General features: G+C 40.4%; 2 protein-coding genes across 3 annotated transcripts in view; both read right to left on the reverse strand.

Annotated features, from left to right (window-relative positions):
* Nucleotides 1-3,487, reverse strand: part of CYTH3 (cytohesin 3) — a 47,038-nt gene extending 43,551 nt beyond the window's left edge. For both annotated transcript variants that reach the window (XM_062503447.1, XM_062503448.1), the window contains exon 1: nt 3,248-3,487. In XM_062503447.1, the coding sequence (XP_062359431.1) occupies nt 3,248-3,278 (31 nt within the window). In that variant the 5' untranslated portion in view covers nt 3,279-3,487. The remainder of the gene's footprint in view (nt 1-3,247) is intronic.
* Nucleotides 3,488-19,249: 15,762 nt separating this feature from the next.
* LOC134050433 (small integral membrane protein 10-like protein 2A) lies at nt 19,250-27,240 on the reverse strand. The gene is made up of 2 exons (XM_062503496.1): nt 27,034-27,240; nt 19,250-25,561 (listed from the first exon to the last, which is right to left on the reverse strand). The coding sequence occupies exons 1-2, from the start codon at nt 27,217-27,219 to the stop codon at nt 25,541-25,543; spliced, it is 207 nt and encodes a 68-aa protein (XP_062359480.1). The 5' UTR covers nt 27,220-27,240; the 3' UTR covers nt 19,250-25,540.
* Nucleotides 27,241-27,584: the final 344 nt, after the last annotated feature.

Here is a 27,584-nt window from a genome sequence, read left to right on the forward strand (position 1 = left end):
GCAGCAAATCCACTCTCCCGAGTCCTCTGTGTGACGATCTGGTCTCTTGGTGTCTCTCCTAATGAAGCACTGTCTCCATTCTGTCCTCATCACAGACCCAATGTGCTACCTGGCACCATCACTGGCAAGTACAGCCAGCAACTATCAGAGCTTGGCAACCCAACTGCTCTGTCCTAGAAGAGCTTCAACATTCAGAAATAAAGCACAGAGCTTGGGGAACAACAGTGAAACCTCAATGCCATAATTAGTGCTATAATTTGGTCTATTTGTCAAATAGAAGCAGGACTTTAACCTTCTGGCATGTCTGTTTAGAGCCCTTTGTAGAGACAGCATAAAACAAACATACAGAAGCTGGTTAAGTACCCAGTCTTGCAGTCTTTTTCTAGAGGAATGGCACAGAATTGAACTGGGGGGACTGTCAAATTCAGAAAACAAACGGGAGTTCTATCCTGTGCCTGCAGCACTGACTGTTTCTATATTTTGACCTTTCACAGAGGATCAGTCGCTCACTGTGTGACCACACCGAGAGCACTACTGAATGCGAGGGTCCCGGCCACTGGCACCACCACCACCCAACTGTGAGCCTGTGAGAAAAGCCACTCAAATCACACCAGATGTGCTTTTAAACCAAGTGGGGAGAGGGAAGAAGAGAAATTTTCTGGACCATGCAAACCACAGAGATATTTTAATCAGGACACAAAAAAAGAAAGTTGAGCCAAACACCAACTGACTCGGATCATATCACATCAATAATCCATGCACAGAGCCTCTGCTGGAATCAATGGGAGGCTTGTGTGGAAGTGGATTGTATAACATAAATGCACGGCCCTGTGTAGGGCTCACATACAAAAGAAAAGGAGGTACGGAGAACAATTTCCTTAATTAGCATTTCTCTTCCATCAAGTGATTCTAAAATAATAAATTTCAACTTTACACAGCTCTGTTTTCATTCACAGTTTTTATCAGAGGTGGTAAAACAGCTGACCCCATTTGACAAATAAGAGAACTGAAGCATAGGATGCAAATCAAACTGAAGAGCAGCGCAGCAGGCAGAGCTGAACTGGGAATAGCACCTTACCTTCTGAATCATACTTTAATGTCCTACATATTTACATACTTATCTAGTTCAAGTCTCTAATTAGGGTGACTCTGTGCGGTCCTTAAATAATTTTGCATACTTGTACACAGTGATAAGCTTAGCTGTAAGAGTTTCCCCACTCAATAGTGTCAATTTTATGAAGATTTAGGATGTCCTGCAGAAGTTCAAAACACTGGGCTGCCCTGGTCAGGCTCCAAAGGGAGTCTCATTGCTCAGGTATCACAGGTCTCATTACTCAACAGCAATAAAGAGTTTTAAAGCAGGCTGTCAAATCCACGTTTCCTGTCATTAAAAAAAAAAAAAAGAAAAAAAAAACCAAACAAAGTAACAACTTTCCAATTCATTAGCTAGAAATTACCTAACTATTCCTGGTGTTCCAAATCAATGGCAATCCCTAAGAAAAAGCGAGACTGTGTCTCTCTTCAAGAGCAAAGAACAATACTTAGAAGAAGTCAGAGTACAGTGTCATATACACCAAATGCTGAACAAAATTCCAGACTTACTTGTCCGCAATTGTTTTACAAGTAAGCCGAACATACACTATACTGTAGTCTGCTCCAAAAAAGCAACGTATGTATTGAAGTGATATTAGTTTCACTTACATGCCAGAGGTACAAATTTGGCTTCACATACAGAATCAGCATTTAGCAAAATACAGACTGCGTCGTCCCCAGATCCTGAGTATTTGTCCTCCCATGAAAATCCAACTTTGAAATGCTTAACATCTTATGAAAGTTTAATTCAGCAATATATCCACTTTCTAGTTTATACTTTGCACATGATTAAGTACTGTATTATACAGGGTTAGTGCAAATAACAAGCACGTTCATTTCCCTTAACTGCAGATGCAAGTCCATAATGCTGTGAAAATAACATATTTTGAGTTAAATGAGCTTTTTGCTCTCGACAATTACAGTGTTCAACTGCTTTGAATAATAACTTCTCAGGACTGGCAAGCTTTGTCTTTTGCTTTCCTTTTTCAGATTATTTTTAAATTTTTTTAAGAGTTAAGTCTATCACTGTCAAAACAAGCAGAAATGCCTGCTGAGAAATGGCCACATTTCCAACCCACTGCTTGAAGAATTATTTTTCTGATTCATCTCAGCATTATTTTTTCAAGTTGTCAAAACAAACACCACACCCTCTCGATTTCCGAGTTCTGGGTAATTATATTTAGAATTAGCAAGTACCGCGCAACTATTAATCATACAATGCTTAGCCCTTACTTTACCTATTTAGAGATCAGCCAATGCATTCAAGGGCCGCCTGTTTAGCATCTGGTTTAAGCTATACCCTCATCGCTCCATTCTGCACCACCCCGGCACAGACGGTCACAGACACACTGAATACAGGGCAGGCCGTGCAGTCGATCCCTCTGCCTCAGGGCAGGATCAGCTCCTGCTCAGCCACCATTATCGCTGATGATACACAAGAACTGCTTATTTCAGGCAGCAGCTTTACACACGCACTCACAAACACATTATAAATTAAAGGAGAGAAGCGTGTGGCACGTCTGCAGTGCCTTAAACTAGGGCAGCGCGCAAGCCGGTCTCCTAAAGACAGAAAATACAAATAAAAGCTTCCCCAACATGCGAGTCCGGATTTTCTAAAAGTAGTAGCTGGCAAGGTTAAAGCCGCTGCCTTTGGACACAGTTCACCTTGTTTAAACTGGCTGAACCACCCCGTGATTATCACCGAGCCTCCATTAAGATGACACACACAAACAGAGCCCTCGCAGAGCTTAATTACTCTTTTCTGTGTTTCTGCACCGCCAGACGCCTACTTTTTTCTATTTTGCCCCTTCCCCTCTCGCAGCGGAGGATCAGCCGCGGCAGCGAGCACCGGGCTGTCACGGCGGCGGGGCCGGGACCCGCCTGCCCTGCCCTGCCCGGCCGCCCCCGGACCCGCCGCGCCCCCGCCAGACCTGCCCGGGCACGGGACACAGAGCCCCCATTGTGGCCCGTTCCCCGCCCGCCCGGGCACTGCTCGGTAGCGCCGATACAGCGGCTCGGCCCGGGGGAGCGGGGCAGGACGGGGCAGCACCCGGCAGGGGCCGCGGCCGCAGCAGTTCTCAGGAGCCGCCGCCGTCCTGCCGCTCGCGGCGCCGGCTGAGCGGCCGCGTCCTACCCGCGCGAGCCCCGCACTCACCGCCGCCACCTCCGCCACCCTCTTCGTCCATGTTAGGACCGCGGGCAGGGCGCTCCGCGGCGGCTGCGGCTCAGGGAGGCCCGGGGTTCGTTCCACTCGCTCGGCGCCTCGCGGCCGCTCCTACTCCTCCTTCTCCTCCTCTTTCCCCTTCTTGTCCTCTTCTTCTTCCTTCTCCGCTGCTACTACCACCGCCTCCGCTCTCTGCCGCTGCGCTCCGCAGACCCGTCCCTCCCAAGCCAACCTCAGCCCCGGCAGCCACCACCGCCTCGGCCCAGCCGCCCGCCCCTCTCATGTGACCCGCGGAGGGGAGGCGGCCCCGCCCGGCCCCTCCGCCACCACCCCCGCGCCGCAGGGTCGCGGACAGCGCCGCGCTGCCCGTCCCCCTCAGCGCCCCGAGCCCTGCTGTGGAGCGGTGTTCCCTCCCCGCACGGCGCGGCCCCGCAGCGCTGAGGCCCCCAGAGCGACCTGCCCGGGGGCTGTCGGGGGTCGCCCGGGCGGTCGGGAGCGAGAGGAGCCTGGGCCGAGTCACTTGGGCTCGTGCCGGCTGGGGTCGTGTTTAGGGGTCTGTAAGAGCCAGAAAGTGTCTGCAGAGCCCCTGACTCTTTCGTGGAGGTCTAAAGACTCCTTTGGGGGTTATAAAAGGAAGCGGGGGAGAGCGGGAGAACACTGGAAGGTGTGGGCCGAGCTGGCCTGAAGCAGCGTAGTGAAGGGGGACGAGGTGAGTTGAAGTCTCTGGTAAAGAGCCCGAGACATCTGACGTTTCTGCATGTTATCTGCTGGTTCTTGCTTTGTTCATTCTTTTTGGGTCCGGTGCTGGGTGCTCTCCTTGCCACTGGGGTCGTGGAGAGCCTGGTATGGAAATGGGACTGCGCCTCTTGGGCTGTGCAGGGTTTTGTGTTGGTGAGCATCGTCTGTGTGGGTAACAGGATTCTGCTACTGCCCTAGGAGCCAGAGCATCTGTGGGATTTCTTTAGTCTTCAGTAAAGATCTTTAGTGAGTTACCTACCGTGGGAGTCGGGATACCAACAGCATCAAAAGTCTGTAAAGGTAAGCAGAAGTGTTCTGGCGCACATCACCCTTCCTTCCTTCCTTCCTTCCTTCCTTCCTTCCTTCCTTCCTTCCTTCCTTCCTTCCTTCCCACTGCCCCTTGTTGTTTTTTAAAACCGTTTGTGTCAACATTTTATTCAGAAAGGAAGCTGTGGGAGGAAAGGGTCAGCCAACAGGAAAATACCAGGTTTTTCATTTTCCTTTTGTAGGCTGGCATGGGACAGAGCACCGTCTAGGAAGCTGTGTCAGGAGCATTCACCTCTTGACACTGCTACTAATAGGTAGTTATTACAGCCCATTTTGCTGAGAGCTGAGGTTTGGCTCTGACAGCTGCTCTGGTGATAAAGTGTTTTATCTCATCTAAAAATCATAAACCTTTAAAATACTCCTCTTTGTCTTTTGTATATGAAATTAAATATTGTTATAAGTTTAGTAAGTTAGTTATAAAAAGGATATGATTACATAAAACAGAAGCATCACCTTGGTAAGAGATTTATTTTGAAATTATGTCTATGAAGTGCCATTACAGGATGGTTTAAAATAAGTCTTAATGCAAGATGAACTGACTGTGGGCTCTGAATATTTTTGCACACTGAACAAACTGTTCATTTACATTAGTGGGGAATCTGGTTCATGAAAAGTATTCTAATTTTATAATCAATCACAGATTGTTTGCTTTCAGTTAATTTCATTGCATGAATGCATTCTTAGCATTCATGTTGTTTTACACCTTTATATAGAGTATATGGCTTTATGTTCTTGTTTCTGTTTCTCTGCCTGCCTTCCTTCCTTCCTATACTTCTGTTACAAGGAAGATTCTAGTCCAAAATAAAAAAGCCTAATCACTAATTCTAATAGCAGGGGAGAGTGAAGTGTGGAGAACAGTCCTCTTCCCACCCATTCAGTGCAGATTCCTGTTGACTTCATGGAAGCAGTACTGGTTTTAAAACTCTCCAAATTAATAGCAAAGAGAAAAAATATTTTGTTACGCAAGGAAAAGATGAAAAGTGTTTGTCCTAGTTGCAAGTGACCAGTTGCAATATTTTATAGAAACCTTTTGGTGAAATCCAATTCCAAACTCATGAGATATGGAAAAGGTTCTTTATTATACCTTCATTATTAACTTGAACAGGGAAATTTTCAATGTTTTGCTGCATATATAACTTACTGTATTGAAACTCTGGAATATATATCACTTAATACCCTCTCAAGAAGAATCTGTTCTTTCCAGTCCTGCTTTAGTAGGATGACTTATTAATGATATATAGTACAAAAGATTACTGAAATTATAGTGTTCTCTCCAACGCCATGTGTCTTTGAAAGGATGGCAGATATTCCTTAAAACATTTTTGTTCATGCTGTGTGTATCATAAGTAGACAGACTTACTTTTGCATGGGCCTGATCCTACAAGTGTTGTAAGCATAAAAAACTGTTAATTCTGTGTACAAGGTATTTTAGTGGAAAAAGGTGTTCAATCTGTAGGTGAGAGATGTCACAGAAACTTTTAAGATCAAACCTTTCACCCTGTTGCCTCATTTTCCTTTGTATAAAGTTAAGCTCATGTCTGGCTGTAACCCAAAGTAGGTCAGGAGTAGATTTCTTGATAATGTGTAAAATCAAGTAAAGAGTTACAGTCACAGTTCTACATTGTAGTTATAGCACTTACAGCATAGCACTCCTTAGAACTCCTTATAGAACTCCTCCCTAGTTTTTGGCAATTCAACAGTAACAACACTGCTGTCATTAAATACAGGGTGGTTCCTTACCAACAAAGATGCCAGGAAGCAATACAGGTTACAATCTCAGCAGATTCCAAGACAAACGCCAATAAATGATTTCCTGCTCATGTGAATAATTTTGTTGTATCTACTTTGTTTTCCAGAATTTTGATCATTCTTCGGTTTTGAAGTACATATGAATTTTAATTTTTTTCATTGTAATATTAAGACTTTCCATCAACAATTTCCTCAGGATTGCTTGATTATGGTTTTTTTTTCCTTCTTGTAGTATCTTCTATAGTCTTAAATCTATTTTTACCACCAGTATATTTTGCCAATTTCACATCCACAAGCCAGACCTTCTGTGTTGGAAGAACTTCATAGTCTGTCATTCATGTAAATAATAGTCTAATAGCAGGTCTGTTGAAATTATTTGTAGTGGAAAATTGGGCTTTCTCCAAAACTTGCTGTTGGCAGGGTTGAGTCCTCAATGATAAATGTGATTACTTGCTGAATTTTCAGGTAATATACTTTGTCATTTTATTTTTTTGGTCCCTCTTTGGATAGTTCAGTAACTGTTCTGGTTCAGTTTCCACTAAGAAGTAATTTATCATGTCATTTTTCATTTTAAGGGTTGAGGAGCACATCTGTTATGGCATTTGTCCCTAAACAGAGAGTCAGTGAAGACAACTGAAACCCTTGCATCACATTTTTGTGGTCTGTAAAGCTCATTAAATATTAAGCCATTTCTGTGGGTTTCAGTTTGAACCAGATTCCAAGAGCAGTGAATGAAAATAAAAATTTTACGATTATAGATTTAATAAAGTTTTTATTTCTGATCAAAAGGATGAGCTATGAGGATGTTCATACATGGATAGTAGCACTGTATTCAAGTATAAGAAATAAAATTCTGAATTTTCTCAATTCAGAAAGAAATAAAGTAACTGTTGGGCCATCAGACTGGATGTCGGTATCAGCCACAGGGAGATGGAATAATGCTCCTTAGTGTTGGAGAGAGGTAGTCACCTCCATGCAGGTATTCCTGTTTCTTGTGTAGGAAAGGCTCCTGGTTTAGGGCAAATTTGGGAGGAAACCTTTAGATTCGAGCGACCCTTCCCCAGCTGGTTCAGGAAAACATTTCCTCAGAGAGAAGTGGAAAAAACCGGTTTATTTACCAGGCAAAGCACTCCCCAGCACAAAAATGAACAATACTAAACACCAAAACCTCTCACTGCTCTGAAGAGATGACAGATTCAGCAGAGTCCCTTCCGTGGGTTGCAGCCCGGCTCACTCAGGCTGTTCTCAGTCCCTCCAGTGCTGGGAAATGTCACAGCCCAGGCCAGGCCTGGTGGAACACAGGCGTGAGCTCCCAGTGCTCCCCTGGATCTCCAGTCTAGTGCAGGTTTGATCAGTTCCAAGAAAAAGAAAAAAAAAAAACAGTCAAGGGAACTTGTCTTCCTCAGCTAGCTAAAAACTACCTAAAAAGCAAAGGAGAACTCTCTCCTGCTGTCCACTGCAGACAGCAGTACAGTGTGAGAAGGATGTGGGGGAGCAAGTGCAGTCTCTGATAACAAACTCCATGCTTCTCTCCCCCTTCAGTGTCAGAACCAATCTTAAAGCTGCAGAACTTAATATCCAGCATAAACAGAACAGGCAACTGGGGATACAAGCATCATATAGTATCCTAGGACAGCAAGACATCACTAATTTGCAAGTCTGGCTTAGTGTGATTTCTGTTAGATTTGGTAAGATGGATAGTTACCCTGAAGGAAGACAGAGACATGAACATCTGTACAGTCTTAATCATAATGCATTCTTAGAGAAGATAGATCTATACCAAAAATACAGATACATCTTAATACAGATGTTGTGCAGTGTTTTATAATCTAGAATTGATTGGTTGATTTTAGAACTTGCTCACATAGATGCTCTACCATTTTTAGAAAAATGGTGGAAGCATTACATTTCCTAAAACAACATCTTGGTGATAGAATTACTGTCATTGATAGTCAGCCATTGAATTAAAGAGTACTTTTGTTTCAAATCTAGACAGTCAAACAGGTTTTATTTTTGAGAAGCATTGCTTAATAGTTTCAGTGCAGGAAAGTCTTAGTCCATTAGCATGTCCTTCTTTTCCCTATTTTTAAAAATTTTTTATTTATCAGTACTTGAATAATCTGGTATTCTTAAACCCCTCAGGCAAGCTCTTTGACTTCCTCTGCTTGGCAGATGGGTTTTAGCCATGTATTGTTTCTTAAAATGTTTATGTTGTCACACTTACCATATTTTTCTCAGCTGGAAAAACATTTTTGTAGAAAATCCTGTTTGCTGGTTGTCTCAAAGGTTTCAAAAGTGCTTGTACCTTTCATTTAGGCTAAAAAAATTTACATGCAGGTATTTTATATTGCTTTGGGGAACATCAAAGCTAAATCTTAGCAAGTCAAACATCTTTTATGAATGGTGCTTTTTTGTATGGATAGGAAGCTAGTTCCATTAAAACAGTCAAAACCCCCAAGAATAAAGATAGCTCTCTTCTAAGAATTTTGCAGGGGTTTCTCTCAGATTAACTTTGAAATCATGTCCTGAGTTTTATTTGCAGTTAAATTCCTATTCTTGACACATTTGAGGGTTTGTGTTTTTTTAAAAATTTCTAAATGAGCTTTATCTACTTCTAGCATCAAATATGACTGGTTTTGGAAGGCAGTGCTTGTTTCCATTGTATAACACTGATAGGGCCACTTGTGAGTTATTGAGAAAAAAACATCAGAATATCCTGGTGAGAAAAACAAAATGCATCAAAAATTGCAAAGGTTCACTCTGGAAGCTGGGCTGCCTGAAGGCATCAACAATAGACTGTGGGTATCTGGTCTGTAGTTAGTGTAACCGATGTTAGCTTAGGGTGAGCATGATTCAAGCAGCTTTGACTCCTGGGAAATTATATGGTAATAGCTCTGTTCATAGAAGGTTATGGTTCTAGAAGGTTCCCCAGTTCTTCCCCCTGATTGGTTATCATTTGGTGCAGTGTTTTACATATTCCTAATTTTTTTCCCCACTGGACCCTCACCCTCAGACTCTGCCCCAACCTATCTTTTATATACTCTGTATCCAGCCTGGACCTTGCTTTTTGGAGCACTCCTATACTGCTGTTGGGATTGTCCTGTTTGTTATTTTTGTCATTAAACCCTTTTGTTTTTTGAGTTACTCCATCAAGCCATTCCTTTAATATTCCCCTTGGCCGATGTGGTCCCGAGGTGGTGGCAGGTCAGACCGCCACAAGCCTTGGGACTGACAGTCCACCACCTCTGAAATGCTTCTAATCTGAAATACACTTTGCATTAGAACTTGTTCTACCTGTATTAATTATGCACAGTACTAGACACAAGCAGGATGCTTTCTAGCATGAAAGCTGTGCCTAAAATAACAGAAAAAGAGGACTTGGATTCAAACGATATGGGCTGAAACAGATCATGAATGGAATTTTGCATGATGCTTGAGAGAATTTTTCTATCTCAGGAAAGTGAAAAAACTCTATGTAAATTAACTCTCAAAGGAGAGTGTGCTGATTAAGGCCAGACTGTTCCCACCCTAAGAAGTAGCCACAGTCTGAATTCCTCTCTGCTGGCTAACTCCAGTTTGGCATGGTTAGATGTATTCTCACATACAGCTCTCCAGTCTCACTGCGGCCTAGGAATTTAAAATTCCTAATTCAGCCTACAGTGGGAGCTGCAGCATGCAAACCATGCATGAGTCCTGCTCTGGCTGCATGCACATGGCAGCAGCTGAGGGATGGGAACCCCCATGGTTCCTTCTCCCTGCCTGAGGAAGCCTCCTCAGCCAAGTCCCAGTATAGCAGGGTTGGCATCCCCTGGCACAGGTGGCAGCCAAGTGACAAGCTGTACTTGCTCATGACACACAGTGTTAGAAGTGTCACACCAGGTGCTCTTGTTGGTTCACCGGTGAGTGAAATGCAATGGCATATCTCCACATGAGCTGGCTCAAATCTTGCTGCTGGCTAGTCAGCAGTGCACAAATCTGGGTTTAATAAATATGGAACCATAAATTCAGACTGGAGCAGGAACTGGCAACTAATGATTTTGACTTATTGTGGCCTCTGAGCTGTTTGTGCAGATGTTCATGAAGCCACACCGTAAATCAAATCACTCAGTCCAGATTTTTAAAGTTCTGTCTAGTCTAATAATTTTTAACCAGAATAGCTCCATTGATTTAATTCATGCTCTGGACCCCACAAACAGTTGCATTGGCACAGTTTTAGCACTGGTAGACTGTGACACACAGATGGTGTGGAAAGAAAGAAGGGAGGCTGCTGGATTGCAAGTTTGTCTCTAGGGGCAATATCCCTTATTCTGAACCAGAGACTCCATTAATTTCACTTTCTGATCCCTCGTGCTCAGCCCAGGTCAAACTGAGCCTGTACTCAGGCTTACATGCTTGTTACGTCTCATCTGTGCAATCCTAGATCATCTAATGGTAATAAACTGATCGAGATTAAATATGAATGTGTAATTGCATTTCTCTCAAGGTTGGTGAGCTATGAGTTACAGTGTTTAGACCAAGCTTTTTCCTGGCAGCAGGAAGACAGATGATATCAACTCTTAACATAAAACCAGCAGGAGGAAAACTGCTCACCAGTCCTTGTTTTTGAGGGTTTTGGGTTTTAACTTTGTACTGCCAGGTTGAATACAAATTTCATGCCACATTGTCATCCAAAAATTAAATTTATTGCATCATGAAATTGTAGTTATGTACTACTGAGAGTAGGCTTTCAGCTTCTCTCAAAAGTTATTTTTGAATGTACCTGTTGAGTCTAGGGTAACAAGGATGATTCTTTGTTAAAATGTGATGTGTAATATTTTAAATTCTTATCTTCTCTAGCCAAGAAAGGTCCCCATTTATTACTGTTGCAGTTGCAGTTAGAAATAAACACATGGGTCTTAGGCAGAAAAACATTACTTAGATCCTGACCTTCTCATGGTTATAGGCACTGTTTTATACCTTTCATATCCTCATAGATGTAAGAATAATTCCATACACATCTATAACAAAAGGTTTTGGCATTTTCTTACCATTATTGAAATGTACTTTCAATTTAAAAAGCAGATCCTCACCTTAATTGTCATTCCCCTGCTGTATTTCTCTTTACAATCTTAAAGGAAAAACGCCTCTAGATACAAGAAGATGTTAAGCAAGGGAAAGTCGAAGTTAAAACTTGGCAAAAGCTAAAACAAATAATTTTTCCGAGGAAATGGAGGAGACAGGTCAAATTAATTCCTTACGTAACTCCATTTACCTCAGTACAGTTACAGGAGGGATGAATTTGGTACCTTTTACCTCTGTGGTCAGAAAAAGATCTCTGTGATCTCAATCAGCAGAGTATAAAATAATAATTCTTAAAAAACAGAATTATAATTTAAGTCTGGTAGAACTGCCCTTGTTATTTTTAGTCCATTAATATAACTGTAAAAGAGCAATAAGTCTGCAGAACAACAAAAAAAGGTCTTCATAAAAAGATTGGTACATGATGATTTGTAGCTTACATCCTTGGTAACATTTTTTGGTGGGAAAGAGGAATTCATGACAGACTGCTCAAATGGACAGGGACAGCAAGGACAGTTTCTCTTTCCTGTAAGTTCCAGAAGCTTTTCTCCAGTTTGCTGCATTGCAACTTCAAGTTTTCCCCTTCAATCTCATCCTTCTCCTCTGACCCCCCTAATTCAAATTCTCCTTTCCCTGGGGTTCCATGGTGTGTGCAGGGGTCTCTGTGGTTTCTCTTTACTGATGAGTTTTTTAGATTTTTCTCCTCAGGCAGAAATATTCAGCCCTTTGGGACAGATAAAGGAGAGATGTTTGGCCTCCACAATAATTTCTTTTTAGATTTTGAATTTCAATATGTTTAAATTTGAGATGCTTTAAAATAATGCAAATTCACTGTAAGAGCCCAGCCTTCATGTGCCAATCTGTAGTACTAAAGTGTAGCTGTACCCAGAGATTTTTTCCGTTTTAAAACTTTATTATGAAACATCATCCTTGCCTCTCCACCCCACTGCCAAATTCAGGGAATACTTTCAATATCAATGTTAAGATCTTTTAGTACTGTAACATTAAAGCATTTATATAGTGTCTTAGTGCAATGAAATATAAGTCAACAGTCTGTCTTTTTTATCCTTACCAACTTGCAACTATCAATTTTAATACAGAGGAAAGTGTCTGTGTATACAAGCATATAAAAGATGTGAAAATACAAAGGCATTTATTGAGAACAGACAAAACCAGGAAGATGATAAAATAGCAGAAGGAAGTGGCCTCACATATAAAAACTTTTGCTTTGTATAGCAGAATTTATCACTAACAGCTCTGGATGGCAGATTGCCATGCTTTGGACTAAACAAGGAATGTAACATTAAAAAAAATTGACTTAGTGTACAAAACACAATGGAAACAATAATGTCCTACAAAGTAATTAAATTAAACATTTTTTGTTTACTTTTCATGTGGGTCTTTAAAAGTTTTGTTGCATTTTCAAATAGCAGAAAGCTCATTTGCACAGATGGAAGCCCTCCTCTTACGGATGTCTGCATCAATCAGGTGTGCCATTCAGCAGGATATATGAAATATGAAATAGACAATTATAGTGGGGCTGCATTTTGAAAGTAAATAATTTTATTTCAAAGTAGTGGAACCATTAAAGCATACTTTATAAGTTACTTTACTGCAGTTTTAATGCACAAAGATGTTCAAGTAAATGTGGACTGCTCAAGTGTTTTCACGCTGTATAAAGAATACATTTTTTAAATGAACTATGTTCTCCAATTCTTTTTATGTTCGTGGGGAAAAAATTGAAAGCATTGGGAAATAACAGTACAGCTATGCCTGAAAGACTTTCACATCAGAGTCTTTGAAATGTGCTGTTGATGGAGAACACTTCAAAAGCATGAGAATCTGGGATACTTAGTTCAGTTATTGTACCAGCTGAGAACAAATGAATTATTTTCTGCAAGGATGTTCTTCTCCCTGGCCTGCTAAGACCTGCATTCTGGTATTCCTGCTGGAAGTGGTATCCAGTAGGACATGGGTAATGACCACACCTAAATTCTCATGACTAACAAAATCCTGCCCTTGCTCTTTACTCTGAGAGGCTTTTCCAGAGCTCGGAAGTTAATAAGGACTCCAAACCTGAAAAACAAGATGGCAGATAACTACCATTAAAACAAAGAGATATTTTTTTCAACATCTTAATCACATTTGCAACATAAATACACTGCCAAGAACTAGTTATGTTCTTAAATATTGTCTCATTCACAGTAAAAACCTTTTCATCTTGTTGACAAGAGTGGTTATCTTCTCCATACATTAAATCATTCCATGAAGGATATTTATGTGTTTCTTACATTTCAATCTCCAGTGTTCTGATTGCTTCTATGGAATTTCCATATTTACTCTCAACAAAGTAGAGTTGCTTGGCAGTTCTTTTTCTAGCTGCTGCTTTTTCCTGAAATGGTTTGGACTTCCTGTATACAATTTGTACAAAGCTTTTCCTTCTATACATGTCATTTTAATTTTGTTTAGTAAAGCTGGAATATTCTGATACGAGTTAAAAAGAGATAAATTCTTCACATTCTTCAGCTAAAATAATGAAATGCTGCCTTGAACCTATTATGAGATAATACTATTTTTATTAGATTATGAAACTGATAATGCAGATAAATCAGTATTCTTAGTATTCTTAAAGTGCTAATCAATAAAATATGTTCCTCCAGAATGTTGACCATAGGCCACAGCAATGAGTAAAGCAATATCTTTATCACAATGGGATTTTGGAAGGTCTGTATTAACTCCAGAATAACACAACAAGCAAAGAAAGGTGTGCTTTTACCACGCTTAATGCAGCTCCTACAGCTACACACTTGGAGTGTGTTTCCATTCTTTGTACTGCACTTTTAATCTTTTATGGAAAGCACTTAAGCAGAAAATTATCCTTGATCTAAATAAGCAGATATTAATGCATGCGTATGTTTGTATATGTGTTTATATATAGTTATTACATGCAGTCATGAAAACTACAATTTCTAGTTTTGTCTTAATGAAATGGTCTTTTATCTCTTGATCACAATACTAGAGGTGTGCTGGGAGCGTGATGAGCAAAAGACTCCCTGAATGCTGCTGCAAAGCTGGTTGGACATCCTACCTTGGTTTCACCCTAGCTTTGAACAGAGGCTTGTCCCCTCGTATTCCAGCAGTCACTTGGATAACGGGAGCTCTTTCATTTCCTTACAGAGCCCCTTCGTAAAAGTTTAGACACAAACTCCACCTTTTGAGTTTGGAGTCTGCCTGGTTAAAAATGTCTCCTCCCCTTCTGCTAACAATCAACAATTGTTTAACACTTCTGTAGTACTTCTTTACCATGATAACATCAGCAACTTTTTTGAGATGTCAATTAGCCTGCTCCCTGAATAATTGAATTTACTCTTGATGGGGCTGTATTCTGTTCTAAATGGAAATTACAAGAAGATACTATAAATACTTGCTAATAAATGTGTCAGTCATAACACTGTTTAGAATAACTGGGCAAAATAACAGTGGATTCCTCCTTACAGTGACAAGAAATTATAGAAAATATTTGTGTTTATTAGATTAATTTGAAAAAATAATTTATTGTTACTTAAACTGTGGTAAGAAAAGGTGGTCTGAAAATATACCCATTTCTTCTAACTGCCTGATTTCTTGTAAGGACTTTCTAATTAAGTTTGGTGTGACTTCATTAAGTCGCCCTTTCAAGAAGATGTGCCAATATATTTTCTTGATCAGTAGTAGATAAAAATATTAAAATTATGTTTAACTGCAGCACCAACATCAAGCAAAGTAATACACGACCCAGCATGTTACAAATGAACAACGTGTAGGTGAGAAAGGAAAAAATTAGAATTTAGTACTCCAGGAAATAAAAGTTACACATCCTTTTCATAAAGCTTTAATAACCTTGTTAAAAATTACTTTGAGCAGTTCATGTGAGAATGTCTGAGATTAAAAAGCAGTAGTGAGCTTGAAGCTATGTAAAATGTCCTATCAAACCAAATAAATAAAGTGGCAAATTTTACCATTTTATAAACTGGAATTCTGAGGAGATTTGTCTTGGAAGACCATCCACATGCTCTAACTTTAGACATGTATTATATACATCATGTTACATACACATATTATTATTAAACTTGTCAGATGGTGAACTCTCTCTTTTTTTCAATATAATACACTTAAAGATGGCTGTTCTATGAAGAGTACAGTATTTGGAATGTATGCAATGAATTTCAAGGCCCTTCAAGAACGTGGTACTGTCTCAATTTGAATGGCTGGGAAGATTCACATTGACTCTGCTGTGTGTAGGGCTGCACTTTTAACCCAAGCTAAATTTAATGATATTCCCATAAATCACCAAGTCCAGGCATTGTAGCTTAGGTCACCCAGGCAGGTCCTCAGCTCCAGAGCTCTGATTAAGTCAACAGGGCTAGACATCAGTACTGATCTTGTGTGATTGGATTACAGGATTGGAGCTGTGATTTGTCCTACTGAAACCACTCTAAGGTACTTAAACAGATAAATCCTACTATCAAATTTCTTTTCTTATTGATTACACTTTCTGGAAAAAAAAAATTAAAAAAATCCCAACCTTGATTTCTCCATGTAGCATTATAAGGTGCATGTAGGGATAATAGAAATACCTCAAGGGGAATAATAGAAGTGTGATTTTCCTTTTCCACAAGAAGTTGTAAAATGCTGCTGCTTTTTTTATTTCCTCTAAGCCCATTTCCAGTCCTTAGTTAACCTCACCCTCCCTGTGTGATCTGAGCTACTTGACAATTTCTGTTATAAAGGAAAATCATGTCTAGGTTGCTTCCTGTCTCAAGTTTTAATTCATCCCATGTTTCTGGCAAAATACCCTATCAAAATACCATATCAAATTAAACAAAGAATATGTTCAAAACACTTTTTTTTTTTAATTGGTTGGTCTTTCTTTTTTTTTCTCCATGAGTTTATTCCTTGTGTGTCAGGTTTGTATGTTAAGTTGAGAGGAGACATCTTGCACATCACATAATCTTGCCATGGCTGGAATATCTGCTCAGAGGCAGAAGAGCCCTCCCAGGCAGATCAACTGCTGAATTTAACAGGCACCTGTGAACAGCCAAGATTGACCAGAAATATTTTCACTTTTAAAAACATTCTTTTATATTAACTATAGTAGCAGTAGCCATATACGAAATGGATTCAAACCTTTGGACGGTGCAGTTTCAGTAGGGGCCTTTAGAAAAACCAATTCCTATGTGTTGAAACTGCTCAAAAATCAATTCAGGAACTCCTTATGGATACCTAATGGAAATATATTAGAATTAATTGTAAATTGAGTGAATAGCAAAAAAAGCTCGATGAACTGACTGTAACAAAATATCCAGTGATGAAAAGCTCTGCAAACGTCTGCTTGCCAGCACTGGCAAGTAAATAGTTTCACTAAAAAGAAGGAAAGCAGAAGATGCAGCTATCAACTGCAAATGAATGATTATAAACCAGAAAGAAAATGTGAGGAAGAGCTCTGAAAATTATGATTGACAGTGACAACACAGACCAGACAGCTTTTATTTTAAGCAACAGATTGTTGGGAACATACACCGTATATCAAAGTGAAGGACTTGAAACCTGCTGTAGTCTGTGCAGATGTTCTCACTCAGAAAGCAGCTAGAGGGAACAGAAGATAAAAGAAGGCTGTCCAACTTCAAAAAACGGTTTAATATTCATTCTGTTTTGACAAGTTTTCATACTTGTCTCTGATTTTCAGCTTGGTAGAAAATTCAGCATCTACAAACCTGACCTAAAGTGAGAAACACCTGAAGGGATACAAGTGAACCCTTAAGAAGGTGCTTTACAACATCATGAAATATTTTTTGTTGTTTTAATCTTAAATGCTTTTATACAGAAGGAGGCAGAAATTGGAAATGCTCTAACTGTTGTAGCTCTGGAGCAGGTCATACATGCTTGCAGTCAGCGTCCAGTACCTGGAATGCAAGGCTGGGATCTGAGAGGCGATTTAGGAATCTCTGCTGCAGAAAAGATTTTTTTATGATACAAAGCAAGACAGGATTACTGAGCTCAGAAGGGTTATTTGTGAATAACTTCCAGCTAAAGTGATTAAGGGCTTCAGCCACTACCCAAAAAAAAACAAAACAAAACAAAACAAAAAAACAAAGAGCATCAGAAACATCCTGCTTGTCATTGCTGCTGGCTTTTTGTTCAATGAGCAAGAGGTCTGTGTTGGTTTTGGTCCTTTGCCCTTGGGGGCACTTTTAACAAAACATAATACTTGAAAGAATTCCAAAATGTGTTTCTTTTCTTTGAACTACAAGGTTAAAGATAAATAAAAGAGTATTTTGATATGTCTGAAAAATACTTGTGATAACAAATAGACAAAGCACTTCCTAACGTTCAAGATTGCAAGTGCACTTTACAAACATGCCACAGTTCTTGATAACAAAAACCCCATCGAGTACTTTTTTTTAATGTAAGATAAAGCACTCCATCCTCTTTTAAAAAATCATCCCTGATAAACGTGAATATCTTCAGCAGAATCTTTGATACTTGTGTTTGTTTCAGGTTTTGGGGTTTTTTAAATTTTAAGCTGCTATAATATCTGCCAGAAAAAGCAAGAGCCAAGAAACATACTGAAGAGATAAATGTTGTGATGAATATAAATTGGTAAGATGTTCCTCTGGCAATCTCAGCATTGCAGAGAGGAAATTTGGGCTCCTGTACAGATGAGTTACTCTTATAGAATTTTACAGTATGAGATGAACAAAGAGACTACCATAAGGTCATAGGCCACCAACTTAAATCCAACTTCAAAGCATTTCAGATCCTAATAGGAAGAGATTTAGATATGCACAGAGTAGCATGCCTATTTCTGAATTTATTTACAAAAGTATTCAGAATTCCTTAATATTCCCCATTGCAGGTATCATGCCCAATTATATAAATATATGTAAAACCACTGATAAAGCATCTGAAAGTGATGACAACATGAGTAATTAAGGCTGTATCACTTCTCTGTCACAGTGGGTGGCTGGAATATTGTGGACAAAGGTTACAATTTACTATTTCAGGATCTGCCATACAAAAAGCCATGAGGAACCTACAGTGATGTACAGGGAGCACTGAGAGCACTTTCTCAACCACAGAGGTCTAACCAGATGCCAAAACATTATAGAACTTTATTAGATTTATTATATTCAGTTTTGTCCTCTCTCCTTTCTTTTCTGTTTAAATGCTTGTTTTGAGGGACAATATGATCTCAGCATTCATCATTAAGAAAAATAGTACACATTAATTTTGTACACAAAGTATCAGCCTTGTCTTCAGGGTTGTCAATACCAGTTTTTTCCAGAATACAGCCTGTAACAATAACATTCTTCCTCAAAATTATCATTTGGGGCAGCAAGGGACCCCTAGATCAAACAAAAACTAAGTTTTTTGAGTCTAGAATCAAAAAGTCACCTGATAGCAGCTTTCAGAAGAGAGATCTCTGAAGGGTGAGTGCCTTCTGTTTTAATATGTTTTTTAGTGCTTAACTTTAAGCAGAGGATACGTGTTTATTCTACTCCTTTAATGGAAATACTTCATTCAGTAAAAACAAAAGTTCTGGCATATCTGTTAATATCATGGTGATTTTAACTGTGCAGAGAAGCTCCCAGCAATGTTTATCCTGGATGATGCAAGAGTTTCTGTGGCCATTACATGTATTTACCATGGTTTGCTTTCCCCTTTAAAATGAAGCTGTGCTTTAAGACTGGAGCAAGTTAGTAAGGAAGTACCTTGGAACTACATTGAAAATAACTGGCTTGTTTCACTTAAAAAAAGGACATATATATATAAATATATAAAAGATGTATAAAGAATGGAATACTAGTGGCTAACATCATTAAACTAGCCTTGACTTCAAATACCACATTTCCAAGATCAGGTATAAGCATTAAGCCCTTTTATTCTCACAGAGGTTTTAAACTTGTTTCATTTCTTTAAATACACATCTCTCAAACTGTACCTCTGAATAAACCTCGCCTGACTTCACACTGTCAGAAATAGTCTCTTCAAGTACATATGTTCAATTTATACAGTGAAGAATTAGAATGAGAAGCATCAAAACTACCTCTTGTCTTTTAAAAAAGATTTTTATTTGTGTTTTTAAATAGCTTGACAAAACCCATCCATTGGTACTCTTGAGTTCAACTGTAAACAGTTACAATACATTACTGCTGTGTATTGATTTTGTACATTAATCTACTTGCAGTGACAATGTATAAGACAAGGCAAACTGAAATGCACTGTACTGCAAGATGTACTAACAATGCCATAACCGAAAATACTCCAAAGACTGATGTGGAACTCCCTCCTGTGGTGTGAGCGAGCAGCTTCACAGTCAACAGCTTCTGGCAGCTTGGGGAGCACGCCTGATACTCCAGAGTTCAGATTTCAAGTCTACTACGGAACCTTCTCTCCCAAGTTAAAAGTGTCACAATACATTTTTAAAGTACAAAGTTGTAAACATATTTCTCTGGAAAAAAAAAATGTGCCAGCCTTCTTCACCTCCCACATTGCAGTAAAAATTAATAATAAAAAAAAAAAAAAATAGGGCCAAAGACCAAGGCCATAGGCTAAAATTGTTCTGCAGGGATAACATCACAGTTTACAGGAAGTAATGAGTATCAGCATTGAAAATTAGTCACCATCAGGTAGCAGAACCCATTTTCAAGAAATGTTTTCACTCAACTTCAAGTGATGAATCAGGCATTATTTCAAATGGAAATATTCAATTTCCCTAATTTTAAGAACAAAAGCTTAAATTACATTTAGGAATTATGTTTGATAATAGCTAAAACTGACTACAAACATAAACACTAATACTTTTGCAAGTTTGGGTTTTGACCATTTTTGTTATCAAGTTTATAGCAATCTTCCATGAAGAATGAAGGAATTTGCAAAACAGACTATACATAGAGATCACGCAAATAAAATGGACCTTTTCAAGGCAGATTTTCTTTGTGGAAGTCCATCTGGTCTTTCTTTAAAAATATTTTAGCTTTTAAATTTATTTCATCATTAACAACGAGATACCCATCATAGTCTGAATCTTGTATCACTAATTCCAAAAAGACTAAGATAATTGAGATTTTGGGATGCAGTAGACAATTACTATTCAAGGTACAATAGGATTTGCTTTTGCCAGTGCAGGCTGGTAAAGGATAGCATTATTCTAACACTTCTGTATTTATTACGCTCATTTTCACACTGTCAGGAGATATCTATGACCTTGTAATTTAAGTATGACAGTTGATCATAAATATCAGTATAGGCAACATTTGGTTTATTTTAAAAGTTCTATCAAGTGCAGCTCTTCCTTGAGGATTAGAGGCTCTGCAGTCTATAAAGGGTTCTCCTCCCACCCCCAGTTACTGGCTCTGCATTACAGAAACAAGTGGCAGAACACATTTTATTCTGTGCACTCTTAGGGGAAAAAAAGGTTTTAAAATATTCATGTGAATGTGCTCTGTAATTTTTTTTAAAGTTACACTAAGTTCTAACCTTAATGTATTTTGTAAGCCCCAAATTCTAGCTGCAATTCTCAGCTGTCAGAGGTACCACATACTCATATTAAATACTGGAATCTAATTAAAGCAGCTGTTTTGAAGAGGAAAAAAGCAGAAATACATCACATTGGCTACATATTGCTCTGTCAGTTATACTACTTTTCATACACCCTAATGAGAGACTATGGACTCTTACATCCCTACATGGTTTTTCACAATTTGTTGTGCATAACTAATTATAGAACAGTGTGTCTGAGGCGGAACAAAATATCAGCATATGCTTATGCTGAGAAATTATAGGGAGAGAAATATATGCATGACCAGGCCATAAAAACAAAAGGAGTAACCTGACAATAAGACTATATATTAGGAGAGTACATACAGGCTTGCTTCTTCCAAAAATTAAATGTGTATGCCTATAAGGGGCAAAGAAGGGGAAAAAAAGAAGAAAGGAAGCGAACTTTGGCAAAGTTTAAGAAAGTGCTGTCTTTATAGTCCTAATAATAACTTTTTAAAAAGAGAGAAATAAACCACAAACAACAGCAAAAACCAACCCAACACTGAAAAAGCAAAAGGCTAAAAAATGTCTACAGCTAGTACTGTCCCCTGTGCAGGATGATGCAGACACACAATTGCTAAGATTGCACTGGCTAAAACCACACAGAGAAGTAACACCACCATCTCTACTGCATTTAGCACTGAAACATCAGAAAGTAAACAAGCATTTGCATAGGCATCCCAACATCATACTGTAATAAAACACTTTATCTGCATGCAGAGCTTTGTGCACACACATTTAAAAGTATATTTTCTTTTCAAAGCAGTACACCCTATAGTAAATTTTCACTCAAGTGTAACTATTAGGAAATTGTCTAAATATTGAGTATTTTCTTACTTCTTTTCTAATGGCAGAAATAAAACTGCTATGTAGCGCAGGAAGGATCTGGACACCAATCAATGAAACTTTAGATAGCACAAGTTGTTCAGTAGAACCCTGACATTTTGCTTAGAAATAACCTCTTTCTAGAGAAGGAGAGACAAAAATACAGAAATACGAAGGCAACTCCTGGTTGAATATAAAGGTCCCTTACCCCTACTGTTATTTTACTGTACTATAATAATCATCTGAGACAGCCCTAACGGCACATTAACTCAGGAAAGTTTTCCACACTGGACATAGTGAAGCCATGAAACTCCACACACACTGATTCTTGGCCAAGACACCTTCCATCTTTTGAGATGAGTTAATATCAAAACATCTGTGAGAATAACACCCTGAACCATACAGTGTTAGATTTAACTATATTTTCAAAGGATGGATGCCATCCTTCAGGTTCCCTATTCTCTCTCCAGACAGGAAAAGCCATTTAAACATTGTCTCAGTCAGGGCAAGCAGTTCTGTTAGTGCAAGAACAGCACTTTCAATCCATGGCCTCCCCAGGCTTAAAGTGCAGTATATTACATGAGATTTTAACATACCAAACTATCCTTTATTTGAATTTCAGAAGGAATGTTCAAGTTAAAATTACCTTTTAGGTTTCAAGCAATAAAATTCAAGGCAAGGTACATAAACTATCTTAAAATGGATTAAATCCACTTATTTAAGTATTCTTTGTATATTATGTTCAATATACATGTAATACACAACAAACATCCATCATTTCACTTAGCTATATTGTATTTAAAGTGATCCTGTAATAAGTGATGAAAGGCCACGCACTCAAACAAGACTTTGCTTAAAACAGGACTGTATTAGCTGGACTGTGATACATAACAACTCAGTATTCCAAGATCTCCTCCTCAACAGGCTTGTGGATAAGGAGAAAGCCCTTGGCACTCTGCTGTACACACATTTAAATTCTACTTCGTTGGTGTTGTCTCTGGTGTTTCATTTCCCCCACCCCAAAAATCACCATGAAAAAAGAGGTGCATTAAAAACTGAGTTGATGTTTTCATGCCTTTAGCTACTCCCCTTGCCTATTAACCTGACAATCTCACCTACAAGCTCTTGTATAGAACTATGGTTCCAAAAACATGTAGTTCCCAAATGACATACAGCAGAGAATGTTCCAGGCCAAACCAGTCAGCTGCACAAAGTGTCAAGTAACAACTGCAGGTACAGCTGTGCCAACTGATCCTTTGTACCAGAGGTCCAAGCACTCAAGTTTTGGGTGCAGAACTGTGTTCATGCACATCTTAAGGTAAGGCTCGCCATACAGGGAGGGTATGGCTGTACCTGTGGAGCTGCATAGAGAGATTAATATGGAGTTGCACAACGTTGTCTTTAGCAATCAAGCCAGCCTAAACAGGCTCCAACCCCTCCCTGCCTTCATTCCTCTGCTTTCAGCTCTGCTAAGTGTTTTTCTGGGTCAAGATACAGGCAGACAGCAGCTTAACACCGTAACTCCAAGCCAAGACCTTTGAAGAAGTGTCTTCGTTTCTGGTGTTCTGGGATGTCAGATCCACATCAATTCAGGAATCTTGAACCTCTGCAACACCACATGTTAAATTGTGTTAATGCCACTCACACAAGGCTGATGAATTCCAGCAGTGGAGATGAGAGTGAATATCTTGACTTAAGAGGGAACTGTTGCTGTCAGAGTAATTACTTAAAATACATAATCCAGTATTATTTTGGTGCTTTTGGTCACTTTGTGACAGGTAATTGGTCAGAAGTCTACAAGTTAAACAATCACTGAAATGCACACCAGGGAGAAGTTATTTTCTAAATTAAATTAAGTGGCTGTTCATCTCTCTTAGCATCCAAAAGAAACAATCAGCCAATGAGGATCATGAAAACACAACATATCATTTAACATAAAAAGTAAAATATCTTATTTTCAGCACTCAAGATTTAAAAATTTCAGCGCTTCTCTCCCTAAGTCTGATAACCAGTATCTCATCATCATAATCAAGGACTTCTCTACACACATGTGCTAACAGTCCAGTAACCACCACAATGGAAACTCTACTGGCTTTCCAGGTAAGTTCAGTTCAAACTAAATGCAACATAATTTCCTCTCTTTCCAAGATAAAGCAAGAGCAGCTGGCAAAAAGGATACCTAGTGTGTGAATCATTGCCATGGCTTTAGTCCACATTAAGTCCTCACTTTTAAGTCAGAATCAAGGGGAAGCTGAAAATGCATTCTAACTCACACACCAATACCTCCCTCTTTATGTGAACCTTTAGAGCAGATTAAGCTTATCTACAGCAATGCTCCTGCTGAGAATTTTGGACATTGAGTTCAAAGTTTGACCTACTGCACAGTGAGTTCCTCCACTGAAGTGCCAACAGGAGCCTGTTTCTCAAAATTCTATTCACCAGCAGCTCTATGGATTCCAGCATATTTGCCCCATTCTTTTGCAAACCTCATTGCCAGAAGCCTGTCCCAAAATCAACAGGCCCAGAAGTTATTACTGTATTTCAGCAATGCAATCACAAAAAAATTGCTTTACAAAGTTGTTTGCAGTGTCTATTGTAGCACAATAAAGCTCACAAGGTATTGTTAAATTAAAGCAGTACCATCCTTGGAAAGTGATGCTGTGACAATTATGCTGTATTGAAGACCACCCTCCCAACAGCTTTCCAGTTAAAAGTGTTCTAAGGACTGATACATTAGTTGCTGTTGGATTCAGAGCAGGAATTCAGTTCTACAAACAACAAGTTTCATTGGAAATGGGTATAAATAGTAGTAGCCAGAACACTCCACTAATACAAACTCTATAGAAAACAAAGGACCTGTGCTAACTGGGTTGTTGTTTAGTGTTAACAGCAGACCTGCAGAAGTCCCAGAGTCTGAAGATTATTAAGTTCTTTACACTCAGATGCAGCTACTCCTTACAAAAAAAAAAAAAGGAAAAAAGTCCCTATTCTTCCAACAGCCAGTTTAACTAGCAATTATACAACTATAGTTTTTACTTCAGCTAATTCTCACTAAAACCTGAACTGTAACCTTGTCTCATTTTCTGCTAATATTAAAAATAGTAGTTATTAAAATCTCAGTACATTTTTACCTTCACTACTGCATACCAGAGATCTGCTAGTGCAAAAGCTAGCACAGAAATTACCAGCTGTGTGATGTGAAAATTATTAGTCACATATTGTATATTCAAAAGCACTTGCTCGTATCCAAGTGTTTGCTCTGAAGATACACAGTTTAAGAAACAAAGAAAAAAACATGGTTTCTGGTTGGTTGAGAGTCCCATAGCAGAGTTGCTCAGAGAGGCAACTGGATTAGAACAGGGATCAGGGAGTCCACCAAGCTCCAATGTTTTAAAAAATACAAACTGCAATTCATTGTCTTTGCTACTGCTCATTTCTAGTTCCAGAAGCCACAGGTTTTTATTATACTGCAAATTTCCCGGCCCGAATTGTGCAAAACATACAGAGTTGTCTCCTGGGCAGCATGAGCTGAAGTCTCCAGAAATGCTACAAGCTTCTTCCAGCCAGCTTGTTACTGAAATGCCACCAGTGCAGTGAGAAACCCTATCAGGACTGTCTTTCCCAGAAGAAAAATGCAGATGAAATGAATCCTTCCAAGGAGCAGCTGCACTTGAGTTCGTCTCTGCTGATTCACTGAAACTCAGAGGCATTTCCTTGCCAACAGAAGACAGAGGTATAATATTAAAGAGAGAACAATTCCTGATGTTATATAATTCTTGTAAACAGCTACTATGATTTCGAGAACTGTCCAACATGGAATGCACATATGTCAGATGAGCTGCTGGCTTGTGATCATCTGGACCATTGTCACATACTCGTTCCTGGGTAAAATCTTCTTTCTTCATAGTCCACGAGCACAGCTTTGCTGTTTCACAGCAGGCTGGATTTGAAGTGTGACTGACTCTAGTTGCAGCATAAAGCAGAAGCAGCGCACCAAGTCACAAGTCAATGGATCTCAATATGGACCTAAAGAGAAAGAATGCAGGAAGTTACTACACTGGTACCCCAGTTTCCTGGTTCCCAGTGTATTAAATCAAAATTAAATTACAAATCTTTCACAGTAAGAATAACCCAGCTACAGAAAGTAATAGTTGTCCCAACAGAAAAGTCTCCCTACAGGCTGCTTGAGCTCATCCTGAGGGGTAGGAAGTATGCCCAAATACCAGCCACCCTTCTGTAGTTTCAGTTTAATCTGCTACAAGTTCTCTTTTGGTGACAGGCATGAAAGTGAGTCAGCAAACGAGCAGCCAGAGAGATCTGCTGTGTAACAGCAGCGTTTCCCTTAACCAATAGAAACGCAGGCTGGGACTGATTAGAAGGTTAACATGAAAGGTTAATATTAAAGTAATCCTCCTGTAAACAGAAGTGCAAGCTGAAATCAAACACACAACACTAGAAATCAACAATGTACAACAAACAGCTTCCCGGAGGGAACTGGTCAGACTGGCTGCCCCAGCACAGTTAGCAGGTATCAGCTGTAGCACAAAGGACAAGCTGGTGGTGTTCCAGGAGAACCATTCTGTACCAACACTGATAATGAGCAAAGACACGCCTTTTTCAGCTACCAAGGTTACTCGGCTACCTGTACAGCTGCTGGCCATCTGGCTCATTTTCAAGCTTCAGAATTGTAGGGCAAATCCCAAAAACAAAAATAGGAGATGCCACATTTTGATCTCTTCCCATTTCAAATTATCTTTTACAAAGTGACAAACTCCCACCAGACTAGTTTTTCAACCCTTGGCCACTGGCCAGATGTCAAAACTTTCATTACAACTATGTTTACCAGGAGAAAGTGTCCAATTCTTGGCTAGAACAGATGTTTGTAGTGACAGTGCACAGCCCACTTCTGTTGCCAGTTAGGTTAAAAGTAAATCTTTCATTTCATCATAAAAACAATGAAACGTCAACCCCACAACAGGTCAAAGCTGTGTTAGAGTTCCACGTTTTGTAGAAACAGGCTTAAAACAGGAGAGATAGAAATTAAATCTGAACAGTCTTTTTCATGCAATAACGTTGTTTTTTAAAACTCTCGGCATTTTCCGTCCTGCAACTTCTCGAATTCAAAAAAACCCTATAAACCTATGAAGGAAATTGTTTTCTTCGGTCTTTACAAAGTGTCAGGACCGTGCTATCAAAGCGCACATATTCACAGTTTATTCCTAGTATTTAAGTCAGCTATGGCTTAGGCAAAGTAATAGGAAAGCGGCACGTTTGCTGCTAACGCGCAGAGCAAGCAGCACAGCGGGGCACTCGCAGCTGGCCACCGGCAAGGGCAAGGCTCCGGGGCTGCATCCGTGCACAGCCCCGGGGACACTGTCCGGGCTACACAGGACGGGCACCGTGCGGGCGCGCTCCGCCGTTATTCGGGGCAGCGGCTGCGAACCGCCCGCGGTGACACCGGGACACCGGCCCGCCCCAGCCCCGCCGCCCCCGCCCACCTGCAGCCGCACGTTGAGCATCATGGAGGCGACGATGTAGAGGTAGGGGAAGTTGATGCGGAGCTTCCAGGCCAGGTCGAAGAAGATGAGGAGGGTCCTGGTGAGCCCCTTGCAGAACACGCCGTAGGACCTGGCCGCGGCCGACTGGGAGAGCCTGGCAGCGAGTGCGGACAGAGCCGCCGCCATAAACCCGCCCCCGCTCCCGCGGCCGCGCCGCGCCCGGGCGCCGCCGCCGCCTCCCCGCACTGCGCGTGCCCGCCGGGCGGGGCGCGCGGCCGGGCGTCAGCACCGCGCGTGCGCCGGCCGGGCCGGGCCGGGCTGCCGCAGCGCGCCGTTCTGCTCCCTGCGCATGCGCGAGGGCGGGCGGGGCGTGGCGCGGGGGGCCGTCAGCGCGAGACCAGGAGCGGCCCCGCCCTCCCGGGCCGCCCTCACGCACCGCCGCCCCGCCCCCGGCACGGCCCGGCCCTCGGGTGTGGGTGTGGGTGTGGGTGTGGGTGTGGGTGTGGGTGTGGGTGTGGGTGTGGGTGTGGGTGTGGGTGTCGGTGTCGGTG

The sequence above is a fragment of the Cinclus cinclus genome, chromosome 16 (assembly GCF_963662255.1).
Source record: "Cinclus cinclus chromosome 16, bCinCin1.1, whole genome shotgun sequence".
NCBI classification, from domain to species: Eukaryota; Metazoa; Chordata; class Aves; order Passeriformes; family Cinclidae; genus Cinclus; species Cinclus cinclus.

Bases quoted from the DNA above. Each gene is read 5' to 3' on its own strand.
- LOC134050433 (XM_062503496.1), bottom strand. From the start codon at position 27,219: ATGGCGGCGGCTCTGTCCGCACTCGCTGCCAGGCTCTCCCAGTCGGCC. The intron at 25,562-27,033 runs GTGGGCGGGGGC...CTTTCTCTTTAG, and splicing joins TGCTCAACGTGCGGCTGCAG to GTCCATATTGAGATCCATTG.